This window comes from Cimex lectularius, unplaced genomic scaffold, assembly GCF_000648675.2.
Source record: "Cimex lectularius strain Harlan isolate CLEC.00 unplaced genomic scaffold, Clec_2.1 scaffold8, whole genome shotgun sequence".
Classification (NCBI taxonomy): Eukaryota; Metazoa; Arthropoda; class Insecta; order Hemiptera; family Cimicidae; genus Cimex; species Cimex lectularius.
The window spans coordinates 2,904,637-2,932,560 of NW_019392656.1; the positions used below are offsets into that span (position 1 = coordinate 2,904,637).

A 27,924-nucleotide genomic window follows, 5' to 3' on the forward strand; every position below is an offset into this window, starting at 1 on the left:
TTTTTAAATATTTGGTAATGTCTTAATTAGACACGATTACAGACGGATCATGACAAATTTATTTTTCACTACAAAATTAGTAAACACTAGGGAATCCCATAACACGGCGATTAAGATATATACATTTATAATTTTTCGCTTTTGTTACTCTACGCAGGTAAATATCCGATGGAAATTATTTGACAGGATTATTTTTCAAGAAGACTTTTCTATCTCTCCCTCAGAAGGGTGGTACTGGAGGAAAGCTTTGAAAGTGGGGGTTCTTGGGGTCTCGCGTCTTCTACTTTTGCCAGTTGCCGAGGAAAGCTCATTGTGTCGACAGCAATCGCTTAAGACAGCCAGCTTTTCGTTAAAAACGTTTTAAAATCGAGATACAACATAGATATAAAAGGTAATAAAAATATCAATAACAAATTAAATTTATGATTATCTTTTTTTGATAATGAACAAAGAATGTTTCAAGTCAAAGCTAATGACTTCCTCTAATATAGTGGAATTATAAAAACGTATGCGAATAAAGAAAAACAGCGAGAATACGCGCACCAAAGGTTATAAATTTCCTTCCGAACCATTTTTTTCCAATTTAGCCACGTAAATTAAATTCCCTTATTAATAATAATTATAGTTATACTACTGGTACATTGGAAACAAATCAAAAAACAAATCAACTAGAAAAAGCGGACCCAAATTTAACAAATCCGTAACAAACAGTTCATATCAATAGGAGCACTATTCAATATTTTACTTTTAATTCAGATAATGTCAAAACACGCAAGAAGTGCGTGAATCAGCGAGGATACGCGGACCCAAGATAACCAACCGATTCCTTTTCAATTTCAAAATTCTGTTTTTTCAATAGTTACTTATACAAAAAAACCTGCAACTTTAAGCTTTGAACCAAGGATTTTAACAAATTGTTCAAAAAACAGATAAACATCGAGAAAAAGCGGACCCGACAATAATTATATCATTCAAAATTCTAATTTAACGATCCATCTCTATACCATAAAATGCAATTTTATACACTAAATTTAAATTTTGACCAAAGATTGCCCGATGAAACAACGTAAATTACTAGTTTGTTATGAAATGCTGTTTCCGGAGAAGGAAGACTGTGCTCCTAAAAGTGCCACGCAGCTCAAAAAAACAGATGAACAGCGAAATTAAGCGGACCCAAAATAACCATTTTTAAATGCAAACTTAAGACGCACAAGGCATGTTTACATTTTAAATGGCTGATCTAAATGCGGCAATGATTAAAAAATATTTCAGAACCGCGAACCAGCGAAAAAACACGGACCAATTTAAATTAAAAAACAGTCTTTTAAAAACGTTGATGTTAAAACTCATGCTAGGGGAGAGAACAAGCGAGAATAAGCGGACCCAAAATCACCAGTTTACATTTAAATGCACCACTTTTCATCTAAACCCCTTATAAAGTTTAAAGAGCACAGCTCGAAAAGAAATATACAGCGAGACTAAGCGTACCCAAAATTACATTTTACTTTTAAATGCAATCTGAACAGTTCATTTTACAAGACGCTGTGCAATTTTGCATTTTAAATGGTTACTGGAAATGCGGCGATGTCAAAAGATGTCTGAGGATCGCGAATAAGCGAAAATACGCGGACCAATTTCAATTAAAAAACCAATCTTATAAAAAAAATTTATATCAAAACATTTGAAATGACTTAAAAGTTCATTTTGTAAGATGCACAATTTCGTTTTACATTTAAAATGGTTACTCTAATTGCGGCGATGATGTCAAAACATGTCTTACGTTTACGAATCAGCGGGAAAACCATTTTTTTCAAATCCATTATATTTAGTGGCCTGACTGACCAGATTACTTTTTTCAATTAATTAATCTTTTATCTAAGGTTTTTGGTTGAAAGGAAAAAAGTTAGTGTGAAGAGCGGGATTCGAACCCACGACCTTCGGCTCGATACGCTGTTGTAACTACTTGATCTATCGTGACTTCGATGATTACACGACATTTGAAAAATGGCCAAAAAGGAGGCAAAATTCGAAAGGTCAGGTTGAGATGGGGAGTTGGTGTCCGAGTGGATCGAAGTCACGATAGCTCAAGTGTAGAGCAGCGGCGTATTGAGCCGAAGGTCGTGGGTTCGAATCCCGCTCTTGACACTAACTTTTTATTTTCAACCAAAAACCTTACACAAAAAGATTTTTTCAAAGATGAACCTTGTCTGTTAAAAATATACCCGAGGAAACGGTTAGAAAGTAAAACGACAGCGAGAATTCGCGAACCTCAAGATAATTTTCTTTAAAATGATATTTTGTGAACAGGTAATTTCACAAACAACATCAGTGTTTAAAAATAAATCAGGTTATTGTTAAATAAAAGCTGTGCGAGATCAAAAAGCAGCGAGAATAAGCGGACCCAGACCCACAAATCCATACATATTTGGAATTTTCAATTTTAAAAAATATTTATTCTAGGACTTAATGTGTATAACATAAATTTTGTGGGTTTTGGTGAATTTTGTAAAGTTTTTCTTTCATTCAAAATCATAGTGATTTCTTTAAAAAATTGAAATACACCTATCACCCAACCCAGGGAGTTTCATCATTGTCCAACACTCCGAGTAAATACATCCTAAATTAAGTCAGACATACAAACACTGAAGTCGGGTCGTTATGAAAAATATCTGAAAACGAGCAGAAACATCCTTTCCCAGTTGACGGAACAAACCGTCCAGAAATTTTTACCGTCGTCACATCTCACAGGTTACGAAAACATTTCGAAAACAATTGGGCAGTTCGGTACGCACCAGTTGATGCCAGCACAACATCCATTATAACGACCACACCTCAGTCACGTGCTTGTCCGAAATCAACATCGACTGATTTATTTTTTGTCTCAAGGTAAAAATCCCTGAAGATTATACTGTATTCAGTCGGCCTTACGTACAGAAAAAATCTAAATGAGTATTATTTTTAAACCTCGATCGTAAGTTTTTTAAATAAAAATACTTATTAGTCGAATACAAAACGAAAATTGGACGTATGACGTGGGAAATTGTCTTCTTAAGACGTATCCAGAGACGAGAGCGAATGTTCTTGGGTAGGGCGAGTGGACGGGGTGGTGGTTCTTTTAAAAGCACGACTCCTGCCCATTGTTCACAAGTATAAGTGAAGTGGCCGAGGACGTCAGGGTTGATTTTTCATCATATTTCCTATTCGTCTAGTCTTTTACAACTGTAAGTCTTTATTAATAATAACAACGTAATATTATTATTTTTTAAATTATTATTAAGGGGCAGGTGAATTAGTAGGACTACGTGTTGTTTAAATATTTATTATCAAACAAAAATATACACGAATTTTCTGTCTCAATTTATATAATGTAAATGTACCGACTTAAATAGTTTTTCGAACTGTCCGTCGTATTGAGGGTCCGTCTAGTTTCGCCGTATTCGTTCAGAAAAATTATACACAAAAAGGCCAACTGAATTATAAACTTACTAAATCAAATATTTCAATTTTCCAGAAATACACATATTTTTAAACTCTTTGAACAATATTTATTCATATAAAAATAAAATCAAAGCCAAGGACACATTTAATAACAACCCGTGTTATAAAATGGTATAGATGAGAAATAAATAATTTATTTTTTCGATCAAAATTTCTTCTACAGAGGAAACAGTAATTATAAACAATTTCATCGTGTAATTGAACATTGGACATGTAATGATTTTTTTGTGAGTCCTTGATGAGAATGATTTGTGCATTTGGGTCCTCCTAGTCTTCCTGTATTCACCTGGACGTATTTGACATAAAATTGCAACTAAAATTTGAATTGAAAATATGAAATATATGTTAATTTTTTAAGAAAAAAAAACAAACAACGGAACTTCAAATATTTTTATTAACATAAATTCAAAGTACAGGAACATTCAATAACTATCTGTATTATGATATAAAATTGTTTAACAATGAAATAAAAAAAATGTTTTGGTAAATATTTCTCAAACATATTTTTCATAAATGCACATTAAAATATCAAATTTATCCAACACAACTATCAAAATTCAACGAACGTACAAATTTAACTAATTTTATTATTTTTATGAGGCCTTGTCCGTGTGTTGCGATTGTACATTTACCCTTTGTCGGATTGAGATAGTGTGGGTCCGCCAGGTCCAGTAATTTTTTTTTTGTCGATAAGTTTTGAAGAGAATGAATTTGTTGCAACAATAAATTCACGATAATTTTCAATAAATGGAATCTATCTTATAAAATTTAAAAAATCTGTAGAAAAATATTTTGGGTTTGATAAATATTTCTTGTATAAAGGTAATATTTATTATAAACGATTTAAATATGAATATATACTCATTTTTTATTTTGTTATCGAATTTATCTAACACGGTTTTCAAAGATGATGCTAGGTGTTGGCCTGCGAGTCGGTGAGCTCATGCTGAACCGGCATTGAGTTCTTCCCTCGTGGGTTTGTTGAACTACTCAAACGCATTTAAGCATTGCGCCATCTTCAGTGATGAACTAATTTTCTTCCGGTCCCATCATCAGGTTTTGTTAATTTGATCAGGAGAGCTAATTCTCTTCCGGTCCCATCATCAGGTTTTGTTAATTTGATATTGAGAGCTAATTTTCTTCCGGTCCCATCATCAGGTTTTGTTAATTTGATAATGAGAGCTAATTTTCTTCCAGTCCCATCATCAGGTTTTGTTATTTTGATATCGAGTCCTAATTTTTTTCTGGACCAATCATCTGGGTTTCTTTATTTTATCTCGAAACCTGATTTTCTTTCGGTTACATCATCAGGGTTTGTTAATTTTATCGTTTTTAAATGAATTCTCAACCAGTTTATTTAAAATACCAGGAAACAATAAACCAAATTATATATAATATTATAGTATTATTTTTCCAAAATATATTTTATCACGTGAAGAAATGTTGACCAGGTTTAGAATGGAACGAACGACTTGAATAATATTCAATTAATGCGACCTTAACCACTTTGTAAAACAAAGTGTGTTAATCAAAAAACAGTACTAGGTTTTAATTTATATATCAACATTATAACTTAGCCCTGAGAAATATGAAATATAGCAGAGTTAAATATCAGATGCTGTCTGACCACAGCCTTGATCACTATCCTTCCTAAATTAAAAAAAAAATGACTGGTCAATTACATTGACTTAATAAGTGTTTCTTGTAATATATTAGTATTGTATTCTTGTAATATATTAATATATTGTAATATATTATAAATTTTGTAGGTCGTAATATTTTGACATATGCAAAATTGTAAGTATTTGACAAGTCTCCACGATTTCGGTACCTAGGGCGTCATAAGGGGACAACGCTTTTTTTTCGGACCTTCACAAAATGTCCGAAAGGCCAAACTGTCTATGCAAATATTATTGGCCAAGTTAGACATGGTTGTTTTTTTGTTTCACATCTAGTCATATTTCAATTCGACCAACGCCTCAGAAGCGTAACTGGCGAATTTTCAGCCGATGCGTAACAGTGCCCCCGATGAGGGAGAAAGTCCGAGAGTAAGAACTCGACAGACTGCAACGGGTTACCAGATGGTGATTATGCGTGCGAAAACTTCATTCTACAACTGGAACAAAACTGCTAGCATAGATTTCAACGTTTTGTGAAGTGGAATCGGCTATAAAAAATTATTAGTAATAAAAACTGAAAGATGTGTGTTTCACTGCGTTCTGAACAATAAACTCAACACTCAACAACTTGTTAGGAACAGCCTGGTCCATAGAATTTTAATTGAGAATGATATAAAAAGTATTGTAAAGTGGTTTGACTCTTCGTTCGTAAGTAGTTTAAAGTTAAGCACTCCTATGACATGAGTTCCATCCTTATAAAAATAAAAATAAACAATAATATGTTCAAAAGGTGATTATGAAAAATATCCCGATTCTTTGGCTATGAAAGAAATGTTCTTTTTATATTAAACCTGTTTTTGAATTTAATGCGTCAAAGCCTCTCAGGATCGTGGTTGAACCAGTAATAGAAATATCAACTTTTCCAAATGATTCTTTCCGATTTTACATCATGACGTTGGTGATCACTTTGGGGAGAACCGATTAACGTCTGATTCACGATCGCTATTATTCCAATTGATAATTGGAAAAAATGAAAGGGTTCGAACTGTGAAACCCACGGCGCCCCACTCCTTCGGAAATATCCGTGCATCCTGCTTACATCTTCTAAGTCTATCAAGTTCGACTATTTATTTTGATTATGTTTGCATCATTACTGTACGATTTAAAATACGCCAAAAATAGGAGGTAATAAAAATTCAGGTTTTATCATTTCTCAAGCAAAAAATGAAACTTTCAATTTGGGTGTGAGCTAGGTAGATAGATAGATAGAGATAGATAGAGAGAGAGAGAGAGTGCGAGGGGGAGAGAGGAGATAGCTAGAAAAAGAAAGAGAGAGATGGAGGAGAGGGAGAGAGGAGATAGAGAGAAAAAAAGAGACAGTGAGAGAGAGGGAGAGGAAGAGAGAGGAAGAAAGAGAGAGAGAGAGGGAGTGAGGGAGGGAGAGGGAGGGAGTGAGAGGGGAGAGGAGATAGAGAGAAAAAAAAGAGACAGAGAGAGAGAGAGACAGACAGAGAGAGAGAGGGAGTGAGGGAGGGAGAGGGAGGGAGAGGGAGGGAGAGGGAGGGAGGAGATAGAGAGAAAAAGAGAGAGAGAAGGGTGAGGGATAGAGGAGATAGAGAGAAAATATGACAGAGAGAGTGAGAGGGAGAGAGGAGATAGAGAGAAAAAAATGACAGAGAGAGAGAGCGAGAGAGAGGGAGAGGAGATGGAGAGAGGAGATAGAGAGAAAAAGAGGTAGAGAGAGGTGTGAGGGAGAGAGGAGATAGAGAGAAAAAATGACACAGAGAGAGAGAGAGCGATAGAGAGGGAGAGGAGATGGAGAGAGGAGATAGAGAGAAAAGAGAGGGGTGAGGGAGAGAGGAGATAGAGAGAAAAAAAAGAGAAAGAGAGGGAGAGAGAGAGGGCGGGAGGAAGAGGAAGAGAGGAGATAGAGAGAAAAAAAGACAGAGAGTGAGAGAGAGAGGGAGAGGAGATGGAGAGAGGAGATAGAGAGAAAAGAGAGGGGTGAGGGAGAGAGGAGATAGAGAGAAAAAAAAGAGAAAGAGAGGGAGAGAGAGAGGGCGGGAGGAAGAGGAAGAGAGGAGATAGAGAGAAAAAAAGACAGAGAGTGAGAGAGAGAGGGAGGGAGAGGGAGAGAGGAGATAGAGAGAAAAAAAGAGACGGAGAGAGAGAGAGTGAGAGAGAGAGGGAGGAGATAGGGAGAAAAAGAGAGAGATAGTGAGAGAGGGAGAGAGGAGATAGAGAGAAAAAGAGAGAGAGAAACGAAAGAGAGGGATGGAGGGAGAGGGAGAGAGGAGATAGAGAGAAAAAAAAGAGACAGAGAGAGAGAGAGTGAGAGGGAGGGTGAGGGAGAGAGGAGATAGAGAGAAAAAAAGAGAGAGAGAGAGAGAGAGAGGGAGAGGGAGAAAGGAGATAGAGAGAAAAAGATGACAGAGAGAGTGATAAAATAATTCATTATTTTTGGGACGGGGATAAGAATAACAATGAGGTTACAGAATTTTTTACCAAAATTTCAATTAATGATGGTTTGACGTTAACATAAAGGGACATAAATTGAAATGAATCACATGATAGAAAATATAAATAATAGTAGTAATATAAAAATTTAGAGATAATAATAATAGTAATCTCAAAACGTTGACATAAAAGTTAAGAAAAGGAAGGAATAAGGCTTACTTAAATTGCAAAAGGACCTAATAATATTTTTGGAATATGTTGTTTCTGCTCGGTGGGAGATGAGGTGATACAAGAGGGACTTAAAAGAGATAAGGGAGGCGGCTTTGCAGATTGGTAGGAAGAGAATTCCAGAGATTTTTGCGGCTAGGATGAACTCCAAACGCGGACAAGGAAGATATTGGACAACGAGCGGGTGTTAAGAGTGTGGATAAGAGATTTGAATCGAAGTAAAGGGAAAATATTGTGAGGCCGACGAGTGTTTATGGATTGGTAAAGGAAGGAGCTTAACAAATACTTCTTACAGAACGAGGGAAAAAGTCAGGATAGGTCTGAATACAGGTCTCAGAGTGTGAGACTGGATGGAAGGACATAAATTTTGGAGTCGTCGGCATAGAGGTGGTAATCGCGATGCTGAATGGAGTCGGGAAGATCATTGTTGTAAATGCTAAACGCGAGAGGAGACACGCTAGAGCGAGAGACAAGAAATATATTGATTTATAGAAAAAGAAGCGAGAAGAAGAAAAAAAATTCAGATAAATATTGACGATGTATGAAAATTCACATACCAGGCAAACAGCTAGATAAATATAGATAGATCAATAGTAATTTAACAGATTTAGAAAGAGGGGAATGAAGAAAAGGTTGAAAGGCGAAAACAGATTCAGAGGGGAACAAGAAGAAGAAAAAAGAATAAATGTATACAGAGAGAGTTGAAAAATGAAAGCGAGGTAGGTAGATAGATAAATGGAGACAAAGAAAAAATGAAATAAGATTAAAACAGAGATCATAGAGCGAGATTGAGAGAGTGTAAGAGAGAAAGAGAGAAAGAGAGCAATGATGTGACAAATAAAAATAAAGTGGTGAAGAAAATGTATACATTTATTTTGCCTTGTTTCCATGTTTTCTATACGTTCTGGGAAGATGTAATTCAGGTTTTATAATATATTTACCCAAATAACGATAAAATTCTACTCATTTATGTTCATTCCCTGAGAAAAAATACAATTTTTTTATTTTTTTTTTTTGGGGGGGGGGTTTACTGAGTCTGATATTTGGACAAAATGAACCAATTTTTTAATAAATTGTAGAATATTAAATAAATAGAAACAGTCATGAACGACATATATGAGTTTAGGATTAGAAATGTTGAATAAAAACCACAAGGACATTAATTAATCATAACTCTTGATTATGACAGCGGATCGTTAAAGTCGATGTCGACCTACTAAATTTCTAAAGGAAGAAATTTAAACGATAGTGAATCATCCGGAAACAATAGTTTTAATTGGAACTTTCGGACCGAATGAGTCGACATTTCGCCATTAATTAATTTCCACCCGGGGAGAGAGCTTTCTCAAACTTAACGTCGAAATCCGAACCACATTTTTGAGCAATGGGAGAAAACTGCCTCCCCCTTTTTTTAATAGGTATTTTGCAATTTTTATGAGTTTTTTATGATTTGTCCGAGTTGCAGATTAAGCAATAAAAAGTCACGGGTTCGTGTGCAAACAAGCTTCAGATGAAAGCATAAAAAAATTAAAATACAAAATTAATCTTATATATAAAATTATAAAAGGCTTTCTTGTTGATAAATTTATACGAAACGCATTGAAAATGGAAAAAAATAGACACAGGGACTACTAGCTGACCGGTATTTTCTTTCAAATTGTCCTTATCCTAGATTTTTATTATAAAATTAAATTATATTACATGATGAATCAGCGAAATATTGACAATAATTTCATTAGTGTATCTGTCAAATCTCGGTACTTTTTTGTACTTTGAAGTTTTCGTATAGTCTCGATTGTGTGAAGAAAGGCCAGGAGTACTTCTCGTAAGCCTATGCGAAGACTTCTTTCGACGTAAAGCCGAGCAATAAAACGAGTCTTATATCTGGCCGTGTCGTGATTCATGATTGTGGCGTAATCATGGCCCTTGAAATCGAGCCGGAGGAGTCAGGGGGACTTAATGAATGGAAACCTGTCCGAAACGTCATGATTGAACTCGTCTCTTGGTCTTTTTCTTGAACTTAACACGACTGTTGCAGTTGCGAAAGGTGAAACCGTGAAATATTCTTCTAGAATAATATATGATCTCTTAGATTATTGAATAGATTGGCCGTTTTGCACTATTTTCCCATTCAAAAGGGAATATTTAGAAGAAAACCTTGAAACAACACTGAATAAAAGTTGATATATCAGTTCTTTTTTTAATCATATGTAAAATATCATAAATAAAATTTTCCGGTATAGCTGTCTGACCTTCACTTCACCGTCACGCCGGCCATGCAGGGCGCTTTAGCCCCTGCCCCTCGAGGACGTTGACTTTTCCATATTAGGTTTTTTTATGTACATGGTTTTTATCCACGCCCTCCAGTGAGGAAAGAGGAAAAAAAACATCTCTCCCATCCCGTCACGGCCGTTCGTGGTGCCGGGGTGGTGCGCTTGTCCTCGTTTCCCGGGTTCCGGTTTTGCGCTGCTGGTATCACCATTCCACCAATACTAGGGTCATGGGCAATGGGGACTCCCCAAAACCAAAAAAAAAAAATTCTTAACTCCCTCGACTCCGGCGTCTGACATTGTTCTCCTCCCAACCCGTATTCGTTAAAATTACTAGTGACCTACACAATGGAACAAAAATTATGATACTAATTCTCCATAACTTTACCAAAGCTTTAATCGATCATTCATCAATTCTGTTCAAACTTATCTCATTTTCTTTTTCCTACATCCCGATGGTTCAACACTTTCCTTACCTGTCGCTGTCAGGAGTTACTACACATCTTCCTTCCTTCCCTTAACTTCAGATGTTCCTCAACGCTTACAATTCTGTATACCTATTTTCTTTTTGACATATAACAACATCCCCTCTCTCATTCTATCTGTTTTTCTGTCTATTCAAACCAAACTCTCACTTCCACTCTTTAGACACTTGTTACTTTCTCTCTATTTTATCTTTTATCACAATTACATGTTATAAATATGTTTCTCAATTGTATTTTAAATTCCTTTTGCTATTTATCTCTGTACGTTATTATGTGCTTTTTTGTTTTCCTACTCCTATTTCTCTCTCTCTCTCTCTCTCTCTCTCTCTCTTTTTCTCACTCACTCATTCTCTCTCTCTCACACACACTCACTAACTCATTCCCTCCCTCTCTCCCTCTCTATCTCACTCACTCACTCACTCATTCTCACTCACTCACTCACTCACTCACTCATTCTCTCTCACTCACTCTTTCTTTCGACTCATTCTCTCTCACTCACTCACTCATTCTCTCTCACTCACTCATTCTCGTTCTCACTCACTCCCTCATTCTCTCTCACTCACTCATTCTCTCTCTCTCTCACTCTCTCACTTCCTCACTCACTCACTCGCTCATTCTCTCTCACTCACTCCTTCCCTCCCTCATTTTCTCTCACTCACTCATTCTCGTTCTCATTCACTCACTCATTCTCACTCACTCACTCATTCTCTCTCACTCTCTCACTTCCTCACTCACTCACTCATTCTCTCTCACTCACTCACTCTCTCTCCCTCTCTCTCTCTCTCTCTCTCCCATTCATATCCCTGAATGCGTACGATGTGTTTTGTATGTTTTTATGTATCATTCCCAAGAGTAAAATATAGAAGAACGTATTCATATTGTGCTTCTTTTTGTAAAAAATGTGATTAATTGAGGTTCAAAAAAGAGATAAAACTTGAAATTAAGGTAAATAAGTAAATAAATTATATTTGGGATGATTTTCACCGATTTTTAATAAAATGGGTTTTGGATTTCCTTATATGTTCAGTTTTCCATAGCTATTCTGTTCTGTAAAGTAAATCTTTTTTTTGAGAATAATACTTTTTTTCTAGCAATAAAATTGCATTTTAGCACATTTTTTACGGCAGTAGGAACGCGAGTAGTTAAAAACCTGGTTCGCAATTAAATATTTTAATGATATAATAAACCCGTTTGCCAACTGGACATGACGAGCGCGTCCTTTCTCGCTGGGGCGCGTTTCCTCTGCAATTAAACGCTTATTTGCAAAACGATTGCCCAACCGACCTCTATTTGTTTTGCCAGCGTTTGTCGAACCGAGCCCCTGGAAAATATGGGAAAACCGGCAGGAGTAAATCGGCCTCCAATTGGCCAACATCGTTCCAGAAAACCCAACTCTGGGAAGACGCCGACGCCCCTGAAGCTGATTTCGGCCAGAATGGTACGTGGATTTTCAGTTTAAACACGCCAAATTCTTAACCTCTTATCTAAACTCCAGATTTAATTTGAGAAAAAAAATTCTACAATAGTTTTGTAAAGAATCGTTAAATTTGGAAGAAAAAAAAGGTTTTTGGCTTTGGTTGGATTTGACCAGAAATCCACACACAATATCTGCAATAAAGGATTTGTTTTTATGTGGTCATAGAATATACATAAGTCCCCTATGATAAGGCTTCATGTTTTTTTCATATGACTTTATAATCCGCTTATAAATACTCTCAAGAGCAGAAAGTTATTTTGATTAGTTGTGCCCATTGACTCTTTCTATTTTTGTGACCTCGGATCTAACTAATTGTACTTTTTTAATTACTTATTGATTTTAGTTCCCTACCTCTTTAAAAAAAATCGAAAATAGTTCTCGAGAAATATGCAGTAAAATGTCAAGCATGTACTGTTGTATGACATATTCGCTGACCGTACGTTTGACCACTTCTGCGGGCTCAGCGATTTTCCAAGGCCGGGTCAAAGAGGGCGAAAAGCCTTGTCAAACAATCGGTTTTCTTTTAAGGCTTTTATTGGCCGTTTTGGCGGTCCTAATATTTATGTGAACCTTCGTGGTCGCGAACAGGGGCTTTGGATTTATGTTAAAAATTTTAATGATATTTCTACAAGCTTTTTGCATATTAATATAAAAGTTGTTTTTTAGATTAAAAAAAAATAAATCGCTTATCTGACTCGTTTCAATCTATTAAACGTAACATTGTACTGAATATCTTGCATAATACAAATCCTATGTTAAATATCAGAAATGTTATTTGGTTTGCAGATTTGCCTTCACCAGTTTTTGCATAAAATCCTCATTACACGTTGACATAGAAAACATAATCTTACCAGTCACAACACATAGAAAATCTGTAGGTTTTCAAAATTACTAGACGAAATTTACCTAATGGTGTGAAAGTGTCCTAGTTCCTTCGTTTCAGAGAGGTTTCCGTGATAAACTCTTCTGAATCCATTAAAAGACCATAAAAGGCGAAGGAGGTGAGGAAACGTCCCTCGTTCTTCCAAAATACATTGCCGGCAAAACAATCCCAGCGACATTAAGTGCGTGAAGAGGCCGAACGAAAGAATTAATGAAGAATGAAGTGTGGGGGGTTTAGTGACCGTTAGCCAATGATTATTTAGGGATCGTGAGGTGCGGTCTGGTGTGACGTAGGTTTTAGAAAAACATTTTCTTTATCGTGCCAATGTTTCGATCTTTATTGAGATCATCTTCAGGGCCTTGTCTGCATTTCAACAAAAAAATTCTCTGATTGTTAGCCGAAGCAAGTTTCTTCTCATTGTTGGCGATGTCCTTCAGAATACTCTTTGCTACACAGGCGTGATAAAGAAAATGCTTTTTCTAAAACCTACGTCACACCAGTCCGCACCTCACGATCTCTAAATAATCATTAACGGTCACTAAACATCACACATTTCTTCAAGAGAAGGACGAAGAACATGGAATTCTATGAACAGATTTGAACTACATACGGACACCAAGCAAAGAGTATTCTGAAGAACATCGCCAACAATGAGAAGAAACTTGCATCGGCCAAATCAGAGAACTTTTTTGTTGAAATGAAGACAACACCCTGAAGATGATCTCAATAAAGATCGAAACGTTGGCATGATAAAGAAAATGTTTTTCTAAAACGTACGTCACACCAGACCGCATCTCACGATATCTAAATGAAGAATGAAAAGATGAAATAAGTAGGTAAAACCTGATTGAGAAAACATAAGAATGAAATTATTAACTGTATCAATTGTTGAACTATTGAGTGAATTGAATCAATGAGTGTATGAATGAATAAAAATGATTTGGTTGGTTGACCATGAAATAGCGAGAAGTTTAATGAATCAGTGCGTATGTGAATGATTGAGTGAGTGCCCTAACTATTACTACCTACTGAATAACTAACTGAGCTAAAAAATTGGATTAGTTTGTAAGTAAGTGTATAAATAATATATAAAGGTGAATAAGTAAAATAATGAGTTAATCATTTCCTGTAATGACGCACGAATGAATGAAGTGGATGATCAAATAAGTTAGTGAATGAAGGAGTGTGTGAATGATAAAGTGATTGAACTATCGGATGAATAAGTGAACTATTCATTAGGTTAGTGAACGATTATGTGCGTACCAAGAACTATCGTGAGTTAATTATTTAATGAGATAACGAATGGAGGCGTGTGTGAATAATAAATTGAGTGACGAATGAATTAGTGAATGATAGAATGAATGAAGTACTGATTAGGTTAATGAATGAGTATTGGTTAGTAGTGTATGAGTTAGTGAATGATTTGGTAAATAAATGAAGTGAATAAACTATAGATTATATTAGGGAATGAATAAGCGTCAAAATAATTAAGCGAGTTTAACGAATGTTCGTGTGAATGATTTTAAGTGAGGGAACTAACCTTTTTTTAGAATTTTGACTGATTGTGTTAAAAGAAGTGAACGAATCGGTTTACAAATTAATGAAATTAGTATAGAGGAAGGAGTGAGAGCCTAAGCGAGAACAAGCAAGAGGTGAAAAAACGAACTTTTCTCTGTCTCTGGGAGAGAAAATGAAAGAAAAACTGTATACTTTTGACTTGAGAATTGCACATGTGTTACATTTCAATTCATTTCAAAGTGACAATGTTATGATTTAGATGCCTTCATTAGGCTTAGAGTAAACAAAAAAAAATAATAAAACAGAAGAGGGAAGAGACAGCCGGGTCAGAGAGGTGAACAAGATTCCGTGTAGATGAGAAACAAGAGAAGTGTGCGATCCTCAAAAGTGTTATATTCCCTAAAATAGAGTGCTTTGGTCCACTGCGAATTGACTGGAAATAGTGAGTACGTATCCACCCTTGTTCTAAATGGTCTGGCAAACGCTTTGTAGGAAATTTCTGTTTATTTAAATTTATAAAAAGTTTTAATTGTTCGTTTAAGATTTAAAAGGAAATTTATTGGTTTTAATCATTATTTTCAGTCAGGCTAATCTTAGGGCATTACACAAAGATTTATCAACCTCACGACTAGTGGAGGAAACTATAGATCTTATCAATAGGATCTCTTTCAGGTTTGAGAATAAGGTGACCCTTATTTGGATACCAGCACATAAAGGACACAGTAATGAAAAGGCGGATGGCCTAGCCAAAGAAGGCTCTAACACTGCGTTTATCGGGCCCCAACCGGTGTTACCTAACTCTATGAGCACAGCGAAAGAGAGTATCAATAACTGGGGCATGAAACAATTCCTTAGGGAGTGGACTTTATCCCCCGGACATAGGCAATCGAAAGAGTTTGTTAAGGCGATCAAACCAGCTGAATTGAAATGGCTATTTTCTATCTCAAGGAAGGGAATTAGGAGGCTGATAGGTATTCTGACGGGCCACTGCCCACTGAGAAGACACCTACGTAATGGGTATCCTACCAGATCCCTTTTGCCGCTTCTGCGAAATAAAAGAAGAAACGGCGAAGCACTACCTCGCAGAATGTGATAGGTATGCTAGGTTTAGATTTGAAATCTTTGAAGGAGAGGACATCACCAAATCACTCCCCGAGATAAAATGGTCCAAAATCTTGGGGTTTGTGAACTAGTCCAAGAGGTTTATGCAGGACACGTGAGCCGACCAAGTCCCGGACCTTTTAGGGATGGGGTACGAGTCTACCCAGGCATTTAACCCCTCGGGGCTTGGTCGCCCACCCTGCATAATATAGATATATATGGTTTTAATTATTATTTTCTTGTGTGTTCAATAAATTTTTTTTAAAACTTTAATTAAATTTTATTTTAAAAAGGCACCTGATCGGCTGTATTCAGGTTCGATCAAGACCACTGGGGCTCTGTTTCTCATAAAAAAGTATTCAGAGTTGGGCCCGTCTTGTTGAATGGACAACAGATGGTTTCCCTTTTGTATATATAAAAATTTAAACACTCATGAAATTTTTTTAAACCTTTCAAAGGACATGGCTTGAAGATGTACTACAAAACAGTAGTGGCAAAAATCAGCTATCATTTTATTTCTAAATGAGTCCTTTTCGTTTGGTACTTGTCATTTTAACATTTTAAACGTTTTCGAGACTAGCTGTTCCACCAACGAACTTTCAAGATAGTTTAATAATAATAATAATCCATTATATTTAGTGGCCTATGGACCAAATTACTTCTTTCAATTAATCAATCTTTTTATGTAAGGTTTTTGGTTGAAATGAAAAAGTTAGTGTCACGAGCGGGATTCGAACCCACGACCTTCGGTTCAATACGCCGCTGCTCTACCAATTGAGCTATCGTGACTTCGATCCACTCGGACCAGTGAACCATCCCGCTGGTGACACTAAATCTTCTTCAACCAATAATAATAATAATAGAGATTAATTAATTGTAATTTGTTCTATATATTTAATACCGCAATCATTACAATTCAATTCGTAAACCCTGCTTTATGACCAGTTGTCAACTTTATTTTTAGATTTTGAGATGTTTCTAAGCGACACTATTACTTGTTACAAAAATTGTTGGTAGTAATATTTAATAAACAAAAAAATAAGAAAACCATTGGATGAAAAAAATTGTTTTAATTTCTATAATTTATTCAAAAATATAAAACAAAAATTTGATTTAAGCCAAAAGATACTGCCCTCAATGCTTGCTCACAAATAGCTGAAATAAAAAACAAAAATTATTAAAAAAATAAATAAATAAAAGAATATAAAAAAAGAAACTGTAAAAGGTCCTTACGGGTTTATTCCTGCTTTGACTGCAGATGCATACCATTTGGTCCGCTCCACGACATCTCCATAGTCTTCCAGTGCTTTATGCACTGCAGGCAAACCACCATTCTTGTATATAAAAGGGCCAGCAGCATAAAAAACATTTTCTAATTGTTTATTGCCAAGAATCGCCTGTATTTCTCTGTTCGGCACTTCCATGAAGTCTCCTATAAGTTGGCATTTAACTCCTCTGCAGTTAGTTTTGATTTTGTCCAACTTGATCTTTTTCAGTTCTTCCAATGAAAATTTATTATCTTGCTCATCATAAACCACACCTTCTTCTATCTCCTCTTCCTCATCCCTCCAATATTTCCTTCTGATAAACCAACTCGCCGCGCCAACTAATGCTGCAGCTGCAGCGACGATTATGCCAGTTTTACCACTTATTGAAAACATTATTTGACAATATCAAAAATATTTCAAATAACACTGACAATCATCACCATAGAAACGACAAGTAAAAATACGAAATAAAATAAATTCTATTTTTTTTACACCCACGATTTTTATTTTATTTAATGCCTCTTTTTTTTTCTTCTTTTTTTCCAAGCCCATTTATAAGTATGTCGGGTTATTCGAACCCGGGACCTTTACCTTACCGTGATGAGGGCGTATTTTAAAATTGAAAAAAACATTACGTTCCAATTTGAAACGGTGCTGGGGGTTGTCGGTGCATTTCAAAACCCGATTTTCACAGTAGTAACGGATTCTCCGGTTGTTTTCCATTTGCAAGACGGCTTCGGATCATTTGCTTATTTTTGCAACGCCCTTTTCCCTTTTACGTAACTAAAAAGGACATCGACAGTCTTTAAAACGTGTACTAATATGCATGCTATTCGCTGAGGCCAGCTAAATAAAAAAAAAAATCTGTATAATTCGTTAAGAATGTACTGCATTTGTATTTATAATAGTGTTTTTAATTTGGAATTTAACTTTTAAAATGTTTGTTTGTCTCATTGCTTGAATTAAAGTAAAAAAACCGGTTTTAAAACTTCAATATTCTCGTCGGCACTTTTGTTATTCTATTAGAATTTCTTGAGCGTTAATAAGTAAGCATTTCTTGCTTTTCAAGCTTCTACAAGTGATTTTTTATTTATCACTGTTTTAAAGAATATTTTTACTCTGAAATGATGGCGCAATCAGATTTTAAATTGGTTAAAGAAGACCAAAATTATGGCACGGTATTTGAACTACAACAGAATGGCATTGATACTTCATTCGGGTTTTTTCCCCCGTGTTTTCCACGTACCAAAATTCCAAAAATTAGTCCTCAGGATTTAAGGGATAATTCCAAAAAGGGTGACCTTTTTTAGATGGCCCGGTTGAATTTCTCTTGAAGAGGTTACGTTTTCGAAAAACCAAAAATACGAATTTAATTTTTATTAGTCCTGTTACAAATGTTTACCCCTTTTTGAAAATATTTGTTGTCAGGTTACTTCAGAGCGAGTACAACTTTGAAATTTTAAATGAGAACAGGTGCCCCTTATGCAGAGAAAGGTTGCTCGATGTGGCCCACATAATAGAGCCTTGGCTCCATACAGAGAGCGTGTAGGCATGCCGCCTGATTTAAGAAAGGTTCTCGGACCCAGTAGCGAGTTTCAGGTTCCCTGGGGAATTGGGAACCTTTTATTGTATATGGTCGTCAAAATACCCACAAACGGTTTTTATCCACAACATTTCGGATTTATTTTAATCCTTCCTCAGGTGAGTTAACGTAATGGTTAAAACAGTGGTCTTTAGTCATTAATATTTTATAACAGTTTATTTTAAAAAAGAGCCAGTGTGGTACTTATTCAGACTACGAACAAACGTTTTAATATTTTGAACCTCAGGTTAAGGATTAAAATAAATCCGGAACGTTGTGGATAAAAAGTGGTTGTGGTTTTTTTGAGATGACCTATTATCCTACCTTCAAGAAGGAAAAATCATAAGTTAAACTCACTATTTTTCGTGGTCCGCTTGACCAATTAATAACATTCAATTAATTAAGGTTTTAAGTTGAGATAAAAAAATCAGTGTGACGAGCGGGATTCGAACCGACGACCTTCGGCTTGATACGCCGCTACTCTACCACTTGAGCTATCGTGACTTCGATCACCTCGGGCACTAACTTCCCATCTCAACCCCACCTTTTGAATTTTCCCCCCTGTTTGCCATTTTTCAATCCGATTACACGAAATTTGAAAAATGGCAAAAAGGAGGGAAAATTCAAAAGGTGGGGTTGAGATGGGAAGTTAGTGCCCGAGGTGATCGAAGTCACGATAGCTCAAGTGGTAGAATAGCGGCGTATCAAGCCGAAGGTCGTGGGTTCGAATCCCGCTCGTGACACTGACTTTTTTATCTCAACTTAAAACCTTAATTAAATAAGTTAAACTGTTGAGGTCGAAATATAAGAAAACACCGTCGTCAAAATATTTGTGTTTCTGAGTTTTGTATGAGTGAGTGTATTTATTAGAGTGAATGGGGGAGGGGCTGATGGTGAAATAGCATCCTTATGGCCACTCGAGCTGTGCACGTGACTTGGGTTGAAGGGGGAATATTTAAAAAAGTACCCCCATCGACCCAATTAAATTAGTTTGAATTAATTATTGAATGCAGGTTGATGGTGGAATATTGAGTACACCATCTACTAAATAGAATGAATGCAATGTATATAGGTGTGAATGTATTTATTTGTGTGAATGCGTATTGAATGTGGGTTGTTAGATTTCGCATGCGTTCGGGGTGGAATGACCAAGCTGTTTGTTTTGTTCTTTATGTTCGAAAAACGTAAATTTGTTTTAAAAAAATGCTTTTTCTTAACTAAAATATGCGCAACCGCTGCCAGCAGATCCATCATCATCCCAAGAAATACATAAAACCCGCTAGCACTAAAACATCAAATGAAAATACTTAGTAATAGAAACAAAATTAAAATATTTCTTTTCACATTATGTGTCATAACTTTGTTATTCTTTAACGAATTTAAAATCTGATGAGGCATCGTTTTCACTGTAAAAATTCCTTTAAAACAGCGAGTATAAAAGTATAAGTTCTCAATTAAAATTTCATAGTTGTACTGGCTCGGGAGTATCCTGACAAGAAATATTTTAAAAAGGGGGAAAACATTTAAAACGACTAAAAAATAATAATCACTTATTTTTTAATTTTTCAAAAACGTTATCCGTTCAAATCATCTATAAAGGGCTCCCTGTATATTTTCCTTAAAAACAGCATAATAGAAAGAGAAAGTTTAAAAATGATGCTCAATTTTGCTTAATTTTAGACGGCGCGTTTAAAACACTATTTATAATTGTTGACAAACGCGTTCTTCCGTGTTTATCATGAAATTTGCTTTTTACTACATTTACTTATTTTAATTAATTACTTTTCCAAAAAGTATTGTAATTAAGAAAATAATGACAATACATAAATACTTTTGGCAAGCTTAGAAAACAAGTTAGAAAAAACAATAATAACGATATTATTTACATTTTCCTAATTATTATTAATCATTTATTAATGTTTTTAATGGTATCATTCGATTCAAACATTTGTAAAACCGTGAAAAAAAACATCGATTATATCGGTCGTTTATGACTTTTCCAAACTATTTTTATCAAAAGATTAAGAATTATTAAGGGTGAAAAATTTTAACGTTACGAGTGCTTAATGACAAAATATTTACAATTGTTATTTGCGAAGAGGAAAAAAAAACAATTACTAGAGTTATAAAGTTATGCAGTGATAAACAACTTTCACCAGTATTGCTTTTGGAAACAGACTATTCAAATTGTGAAATTGATTCCAGCTGCTTAAGCACGTTTTACAGTATGTAAAAATATTTAATTGTTTAAGAAAAAAAATTATTTATTTGTCGAACTAGTATTCTCTGGTGTGAAAGCCATGAAAATCCAAACTTTTCAGACCAAAATGCAAAGATTATGCAAGAAAGAGCATTTGTTTGAGCGAAGGTCTTTTTCTTTTAGAAATCGAAATTTTATCTCGCCTGGCTTTTCAATTCTTTGGTTGCAATGCTCAGATTTGACCATGTCCTTAAAAAAAAAAAAAAAAAAAATCAGTGTGGAGGACACTATCTAAACAAGAACAATGAATCGAATGACCAAAACAGTTGATTATAAATAGGCAAAATTTATTCAAACTCCATGCCAAAATATGTTGACAAATAAAGTTCATATTAACAGTCAATCATAAATTACAAACAAAAGAACTAGCCATTCATTTTTCAATATTCATTTTTTAATGCACAATGGGATTTAATTAGTAGTAATTAAAGTACGGGTTTGTTTTGGTTCTGATTTGTGACGGAAGTGATTTTTTTTTATTGCTTCTTGCTTTCTCTTTCTACTTTATTTTATTCGTAGCTTAGTTCGCCAAGTCCTTTACCTTGCAGACCTTGCACCAATTCCCCAGTTGGACGCCCTTGTATTTCCTTTACTGTCTCCAAAGCTTCTCGACCAATTTTTTTAAAGTATTTTTTATCATCCCGGTTTCCAATGATTCTAGGGTTTATACATCCCGTGTCAAAAACTAACAGTATAGACCAGACATAATTAATTTGGACCGACTTCTCTCAGTAGAGAATGCCCCCTCGATTTTTTTTTTTTTTTTTTTTAAATAAAACCCATTTATTATTTTTTAGGGTTAAGGCTTTATGTTTTCGATTAAGGTTGTTCTGTTCCTCAAGGGGAAATTAAATGCCAATTATATATGCAGAAATTACAAATTCCGACATTTTAAATTTATATTGGAATGCTAAATCATGACTTCCTCGTTTGCACGGTATATTCAATTCCAAAATCATATCAGAATAAAACCTGAGATTGTCAAACAATGCTTAAATACTTTCATAAATAATTTGAATTTTGGTTGGTCGAGATGCAAAATAGTATGTTTAAATTATCTAATGTTTTCTACGACACTTTTCAACGATTGTGTAAAAGTTACAAATTTAAAAATCGATTGGTTTATCGACTGATTTTAAGACACCTCTGATCTGTCCCAGTTGGTCAAGGACGAAAATAAAATTTCAAATTTTTCCACTATCAAGGAGATCGAATTATGAAAAATGGATTTTACCTTAACCCTGAGATACTTGGTCAAAATGATCTATTTGAGATAATCGGATGAGCTTGATATGTTCGGTAGGTCGTGGATTGACAAAAGAAAGCAAAAAGATCAAAATTCGACAAATAGGATTACCAAAACCATGGTAAATGTGGCAATAATTAATGAATGTGTAAGGTGTGAATGGTTAAGAGTGTAGACCATTGAATGCGTAAGTCACTGAATGAACGAATAAGCGGATGATCAAACGAATTATTGAATTAATGATTGTTTAAATGATTGAGTGGCTGAACTAATGAATACGGTAGTGAAGTGAATATGTGAACGATCTATTAGGTTAGTGAATGATAAAGCCTTTTAAAAAAATATCTGACTAGTGCATACGTAAATCACTGAATGATTGAGCGAGTTGACGATCGGATAAGTTAGTGAATGGGTAAAATGCGTGAATGATTAAATGATTTAACTGGCGAATGAGTTAGTGAATGAGTAAATGAGTGAAATATCGATTTGGTAAGTGAATGATTAAGTGTGCGGATGGACTATTGTAAGTCACTGAATAATAGAGCTAATGATCAAATGAGTTGATGAATGTAAAGTGAATGACGTGAAAAACTAAATAAGTAAACTATCTATTAGGGTATTGAATCACTAAATAAATGAATGATTGATTAGGGTAGTGAATGATCTGTGAAGAAGCACTATTACGCCAGCAAATGCGTAGGTGACTGGATGATTCAATAAGATAATTATCGAACAGGTTTGAATGAAGGAAGGTGTGAATGATGATGTGAATGAACTAACGAATCAGTTAGTGAATGACGGAAGGACTGAAATACTCTTTTGTTTAGTGAACGATTATGTATATAGAAGAATTATTGCTTATCTAAAGAGTTAGTAAATGAAGGAGTGTGTTGATCATTAAATGAATGAACTAACGAATGATTACTGTGAGTTTATGATCTAATGAGTTAGTGAATGTCGGAAGGACTGAAATACTCTTTTGCTTAGTGAACGATTATGTATATAGAAGAATTATTGCTTATCTAAAGAGTTAGTAAATGAAGGAGTGTGTTAATAAATAAATGAATGATCTAACGAATGATTTTGCGAATGATTACTGTGAGTTGACGATCTAATGAGTTAGTTAATGACTGAAGGAGTGAAATAATCTTTTGGTTAGTGAATTATTATTTATACAGAAGAATTATTGCTTATCTAAAGAGTTAGTAAATGAAGGAGTGTGTTGATAATTAAATGAATGAACTAACGAATGATTACTGTGAGTTGATGATTTAATGAGTTAGTGAATGACGGAAGAACTGAAATACTCTTTTGGTTAGTGAACAATTATGTAAATAGAAGAATTATTGCTTATGCAAAGAGTTAGTAAATGAAGAAGTGTGTTGATAATTAAATGAATGAACTAACGAATGATTTTGCGAATGATTACTGTGAGTTTATGATCTAATGAGTTAGTGAATGACTGAATTAATGAACTGTCGATTAGGTTGTAAAAGATTATGTGTGTAGAAGGACTATTGTTAATTAATGATCTATAAGTTATTGAATGTTTGAATGAATCAATTGGGTTAATGAATGATTCAGTAAATACATTGTAAAACTCGGTAAAATAATTAACGGTAATTTTTAAAATAACACTGAGATAATTGATTACAATCGATGTATTTACTGATAGACACATGTTAGGAAATGTCTGAATATCCCAGATTATTGATAGGATTAATTCTTTTTTATTAAACACTGGCCTAGCAAAGAGGTTTGAGCCGTAAGGTCTAACTAAAATTTCCCCAGCATTATGTTCTGTTTTTCTCATTTAAAAAAAAAAAGTGAAACAAAATTTTGAAATATGTGGATTTTTTTCACAATACGATGCCGTCAAGAGGAGACAAGCTTCTCGAGCACGTTCCGGTACGGAATAAAAGGGACAAACATTTTCACCGTTTTCGTTTGCCCGGAGAAAAAAAAAAATTCTAACAAAACTTCTTCCTTTCACTTTTTCGGACATGTAGGATGATACGCGGTCCGTAACGCTTCGCTCTGCCTTGAGAGACCGGCTTAAGAAAAATTGTGCAAACCTACAAAAGCAAAAGGAAAAGTATTTGTTCAATTGATACGTTTTCCACTGTAACTAGATCCAGACAGTCTATCACCTACGAAATCTACGAAAATTTGTAAAGAACAAATAGCAGAAAATATCTAAACAGTTAAAATTATAATACTGCACTGAAATAAAAATCAAGTTAAATGTTTTAAGGTTGATTAAATGTTCTTTTTATCAAGTTATACAGGCAGGCGAATTAATTTCTGACGGAAGTAGTAGCCTGAAGGAGCGAGTCTCGGATCTTCGTTTATTTATGTAGAAATCGTGAGATGCGGTCTGGTGTGATGTAGGTTTCAGAAAAACATTTTCTTNAGACAAACACTTTGAGCCCTGAAGATGATCTCAATAAAGATCGAAACGTTGGCACGATAAAGAAAATGTTTTTCTGAAACCTATATCACACCAGACCGCATCTCTCGATTTCTACATTAATATCGATTAACGGTCACTAATCACCACACAGATCTTCGTTTACTTTTTGTAAAATGTGGAATTATATCGATTTTATTATTCTACTGGGCAACGCCGGATTGTAAAGTAGTATTTCATAAAAATCTTGAACATTTTATAGTTTATGGCTAAATATGTGCTTAAGTCTTTTATGTTTGTATCGGTAGTTGAATTATAAATAAAATGATTTTTTACATTTACATTTGGGGGCTATTTATACATGGATAATACAATTTTGCAATATTTTCTATAGATGTGGGTTGTTAACCTAGGTATGTTTAGTACTACATGCATGTATCCGAGTCTTATTAGGATACCCTCCAATAATTTTTAGAGAATCATTTTTTGGATTTTCTGGAGCTTAGCAAAATTGGACTTAGACATATAAGACATATGGGAGCACTGTAAGTTATTAATGGACGTATTTATACTTCGTATAAGTTTTTTATTTTTACTGTCCATACATGAACTCTCTTAAGATGGTCAATGCGGTAACTAAAATTAAGTCTGGATCCAGATACATTCCAAGGTATTTAACATCTTAGCCGATGGTATTATACAACTTGTTCGGCTACTCGTGTTACAAACTTTGCCGGTAGATTCTACATTCAAAATGGAACCAAAAAGTCCTAATTAACTATGGTCTGAATCTCAACAGTTTCCGGGTTAATTCCCTCTTTTATGATTTTTTCACGACCTTACATCAAATAAAGAATGATAATTCCAAAACTAAAAGGTTTTGGACAAATCCGTTGAGACCATTGAAAATAAATTAAATATCCAATAAGATGTGATCATTTGTAAACCTGTAAGCGTTGGTGAAATAAGCGTTTTAGTAGCTAGAATATTGAAAAATATTTTTTTTTCCAATAATTAATCCTTATGGGTATTGGTAGGTATTGGTTGAAATGAAAAAGTTAGTGTCATGAGCGGGATTCAAACCCCCGACCATCGGCTAAATACGCCGCTCTCTAACCAGCTATCGGGATCAAATGGTTAGAGCAGCGGGGTAGTGAGCCGAAGGTCGTGGGTTCGAATCCCGCTCGTGACACTAACTTCTTCATTTCAACCAAAAACCTTACATAAAAAGATTGATTAATTGAAAGAAGTAATTTGGTCAATAGGCCACTAAATATAATGGATTCATATTGTTATTAAACGATCTTGAAAGGTCGTTGGTGGAACAGCTAGTCTCGAAAACGTTTAAAATGTTAAAATGACAAGTACCAAACGAAAAAGACTCATTTAGTAATAAAATGATAGCTGATTTTTGCCACTACAACTAATATTTTGTAGTACATCTTCAAGCCATGCCAGTTGAAAGGCTTAAAAAATTTCATGAGGGTTAAAAAAACAGAAAAAACATAGGAACCACAGATGCATCAATAAACTAGTAAGGAGAAGACAAATGTAATACAAACGACACGTCAATAAATTCAACAAACGACATCCCTTCAAAAGTAAAACGTCATACCAATCTAAAAAGTTAATCTTTATGCAAGGGTTGATCGAAATGAAAAAGTGTCACGAGATTCGAACCCACGACCTTCGGCTCAACAGGTCTCTCTCTAACGTCGGTGGGAGTTTAGGCGTTGGCACAGCGCTCATAACTGTAAGATAAAGGTCCCGGGTTCGAATAACCCGACATACTTAGAAATGGGCTTAGAAAAAAAAAGAGGCATTGAATAAAATAAAAAAATAAAAATCGTGGATGTAAAAAAAAAATTATATAAAAAAAATTAATATTTATTTTATTTCGTATTTTTACTTGTCGTTTCTATGGTGATGATTTTCGGTGTTATTTGAAATATCTTCGATATTATCAAATAATGTTTTCATTAAGTGGTAAAACTGGTATAATCGTCGCTGCAGCTGCAGCATTAGTTGGTGCGGCGAGTTGGTTTATCAGCAGGAAATACTGGAGAGATGATGAAGAGGAGATAGAAGAAGTTGTGGTTTATGATAAGCAAGGTAATACATTTTCATTGGAAGAACTGAAAAAGATCAAGTTGGACAAAATCACGGATAACTGCAGTGGAGTTGATCGCGAACTTAAAGAAGAATTCATGTATCTGTCGATCGACGAAATAACGGCGATTCTTGGCAATGAACAATTAGAAAATGTATTTTATGCAATTGGCCCTTTTTTACACAAACATGGGGGTTTGCCTGCAGTGCATAAAGCACTGGAAGACTATAGAGATCGTGGAGCGGACCAAATGGTATGCATCAACAGTCAAAGCAGGAATAAACCCGTAAGCACTTTTTACACCGTTTCTTTTTTATATTCTTTTATTTATTTTTTAATAATATTTTTTGTTTTTTATTTCAGCTATTTGTGAGCAAGCATTGAGGGCAGTATCTTTTGGCTTAAATCAAATTTTTGTTTTATATTTTTGAATAAATTATAGAAATTAAAACAATTTTTTTCATCTATTGGTTTTCTTATTTTTTTGTTTATAAATATTACTACCAACAATTTTTGTAACAAGTAATAGTGTCGCTTAGAAACATCTCAAAATCTAAAAACAAAGTTGAAACTGGTCATAAAGCAGGGTTTACGAATTGAATTGTAATGATTGCGGTATTGAATATATAGAACAAATTTCAATTAATTAATCTCTATTATTATTATTATTATTATTATTATTGGTTGAAGAAAATTTAGTGTCACGAGCGGGATGGTTCACTGGTCCGAGTGGATCGAAGTCACGATAGCTCAATTGGTAGAGCAGCGGCATATTGAACCGAAGGTCGTGGGTTCGAATCCCGCTCGTGACACTAACTTTTTCATTTCAACCAAAAACCTTACATAAAAAGATTGATTAATTGAAAGAAGTAATTTGGTCCATAGGCCACAAAATATAATGGATTATTATTATTATTAAACTTTTTGAAAGTTCGTTGGTGGAACAGCTATTCTCGAAAACGTTTAAAATGTTAAAATGACAAGTACCAAACGAAAAGAACTCATTTAGTAATAAAATGATAGCTGATTTTTGCCACTACTATTTTGTAGTACATCTTCAAGCTATGTCTTTTGAAAGGCTTAAAAAAATTGCATGAGTGTTTAAATTTTTATATATACAAAAGGGAAACTACCCGCACATACATGATTCACAATCAAGACGCAGACTAAATTCAATATTTTTTGCAAGATCACCTTTCGAAAAATACGTGCTGAAATTTACATTATGCGGATAATTTACTTAAGCTTTTACGCACTTTTTTATTGAATAACCAACTGATATCTCATTCCGTGATATTCTGAGGCGTTCTTTGCGGAAAATTGTTCTTTGGAGACCAGTGCCAGTAGGAACTAGTGTTTCAAACTCAATGAAGACAAAATAAAACCAGTAATATTAACGCACATTCATACTTCTCTATAATTACTAGTTATTGGGCAGTTATTTGAAAATAAAATCAATTGATAATGTTATAAACAATCTTTTATTTAATCTTTGTGTAAGGTATTGGTTGA

At 34.6% G+C, this 27,924-nt stretch overlaps 3 protein-coding genes across 6 annotated transcripts in view; 2 read left to right on the forward strand and 1 right to left on the reverse strand.

The window, feature by feature from the left end:
* Positions 1-27,924, forward strand: part of LOC106664583 (fatty acyl-CoA reductase wat-like) — a 44,637-nt gene that overhangs the window by 4,217 nt on the left and 12,496 nt on the right. Inside the window, exon 1 of one of the 4 annotated variants that reach the window (XM_024224688.1) lies at positions 302-391. The exons of 1 other annotated variant lie outside the window; for it this stretch is intronic. The gene's annotated coding sequence lies outside the window, so the exon portion shown is untranslated. Of the gene's footprint in view, positions 1-301; positions 392-3,119; positions 3,222-11,747; positions 11,996-27,924 lie in introns of those variants that run through there. 2 more of the 4 variants (XM_024224687.1, XM_014390451.1) reach the window with 2 other exon arrangements.
* LOC106664460 lies at positions 16,587-17,289 on the reverse strand. Its single transcript, XM_014390159.2, has 2 exons — positions 16,770-17,289; positions 16,587-16,691 (listed from the first exon to the last, which is right to left on the reverse strand). Exons 1-2 carry the CDS (start codon positions 17,195-17,197, stop codon positions 16,682-16,684), a joined length of 438 nt encoding a protein of 145 aa, XP_014245645.1. The 5' UTR covers positions 17,198-17,289; the 3' UTR covers positions 16,587-16,681.
* Positions 25,587-26,854, forward strand: LOC106664584. The gene is made up of 2 exons (XM_014390453.2): positions 25,587-26,698; positions 26,776-26,854. The coding sequence occupies exons 1-2, from the start codon at positions 26,273-26,275 to the stop codon at positions 26,794-26,796; spliced, it is 447 nt and encodes a 148-aa protein (XP_014245939.1). The 5' UTR covers positions 25,587-26,272; the 3' UTR covers positions 26,797-26,854.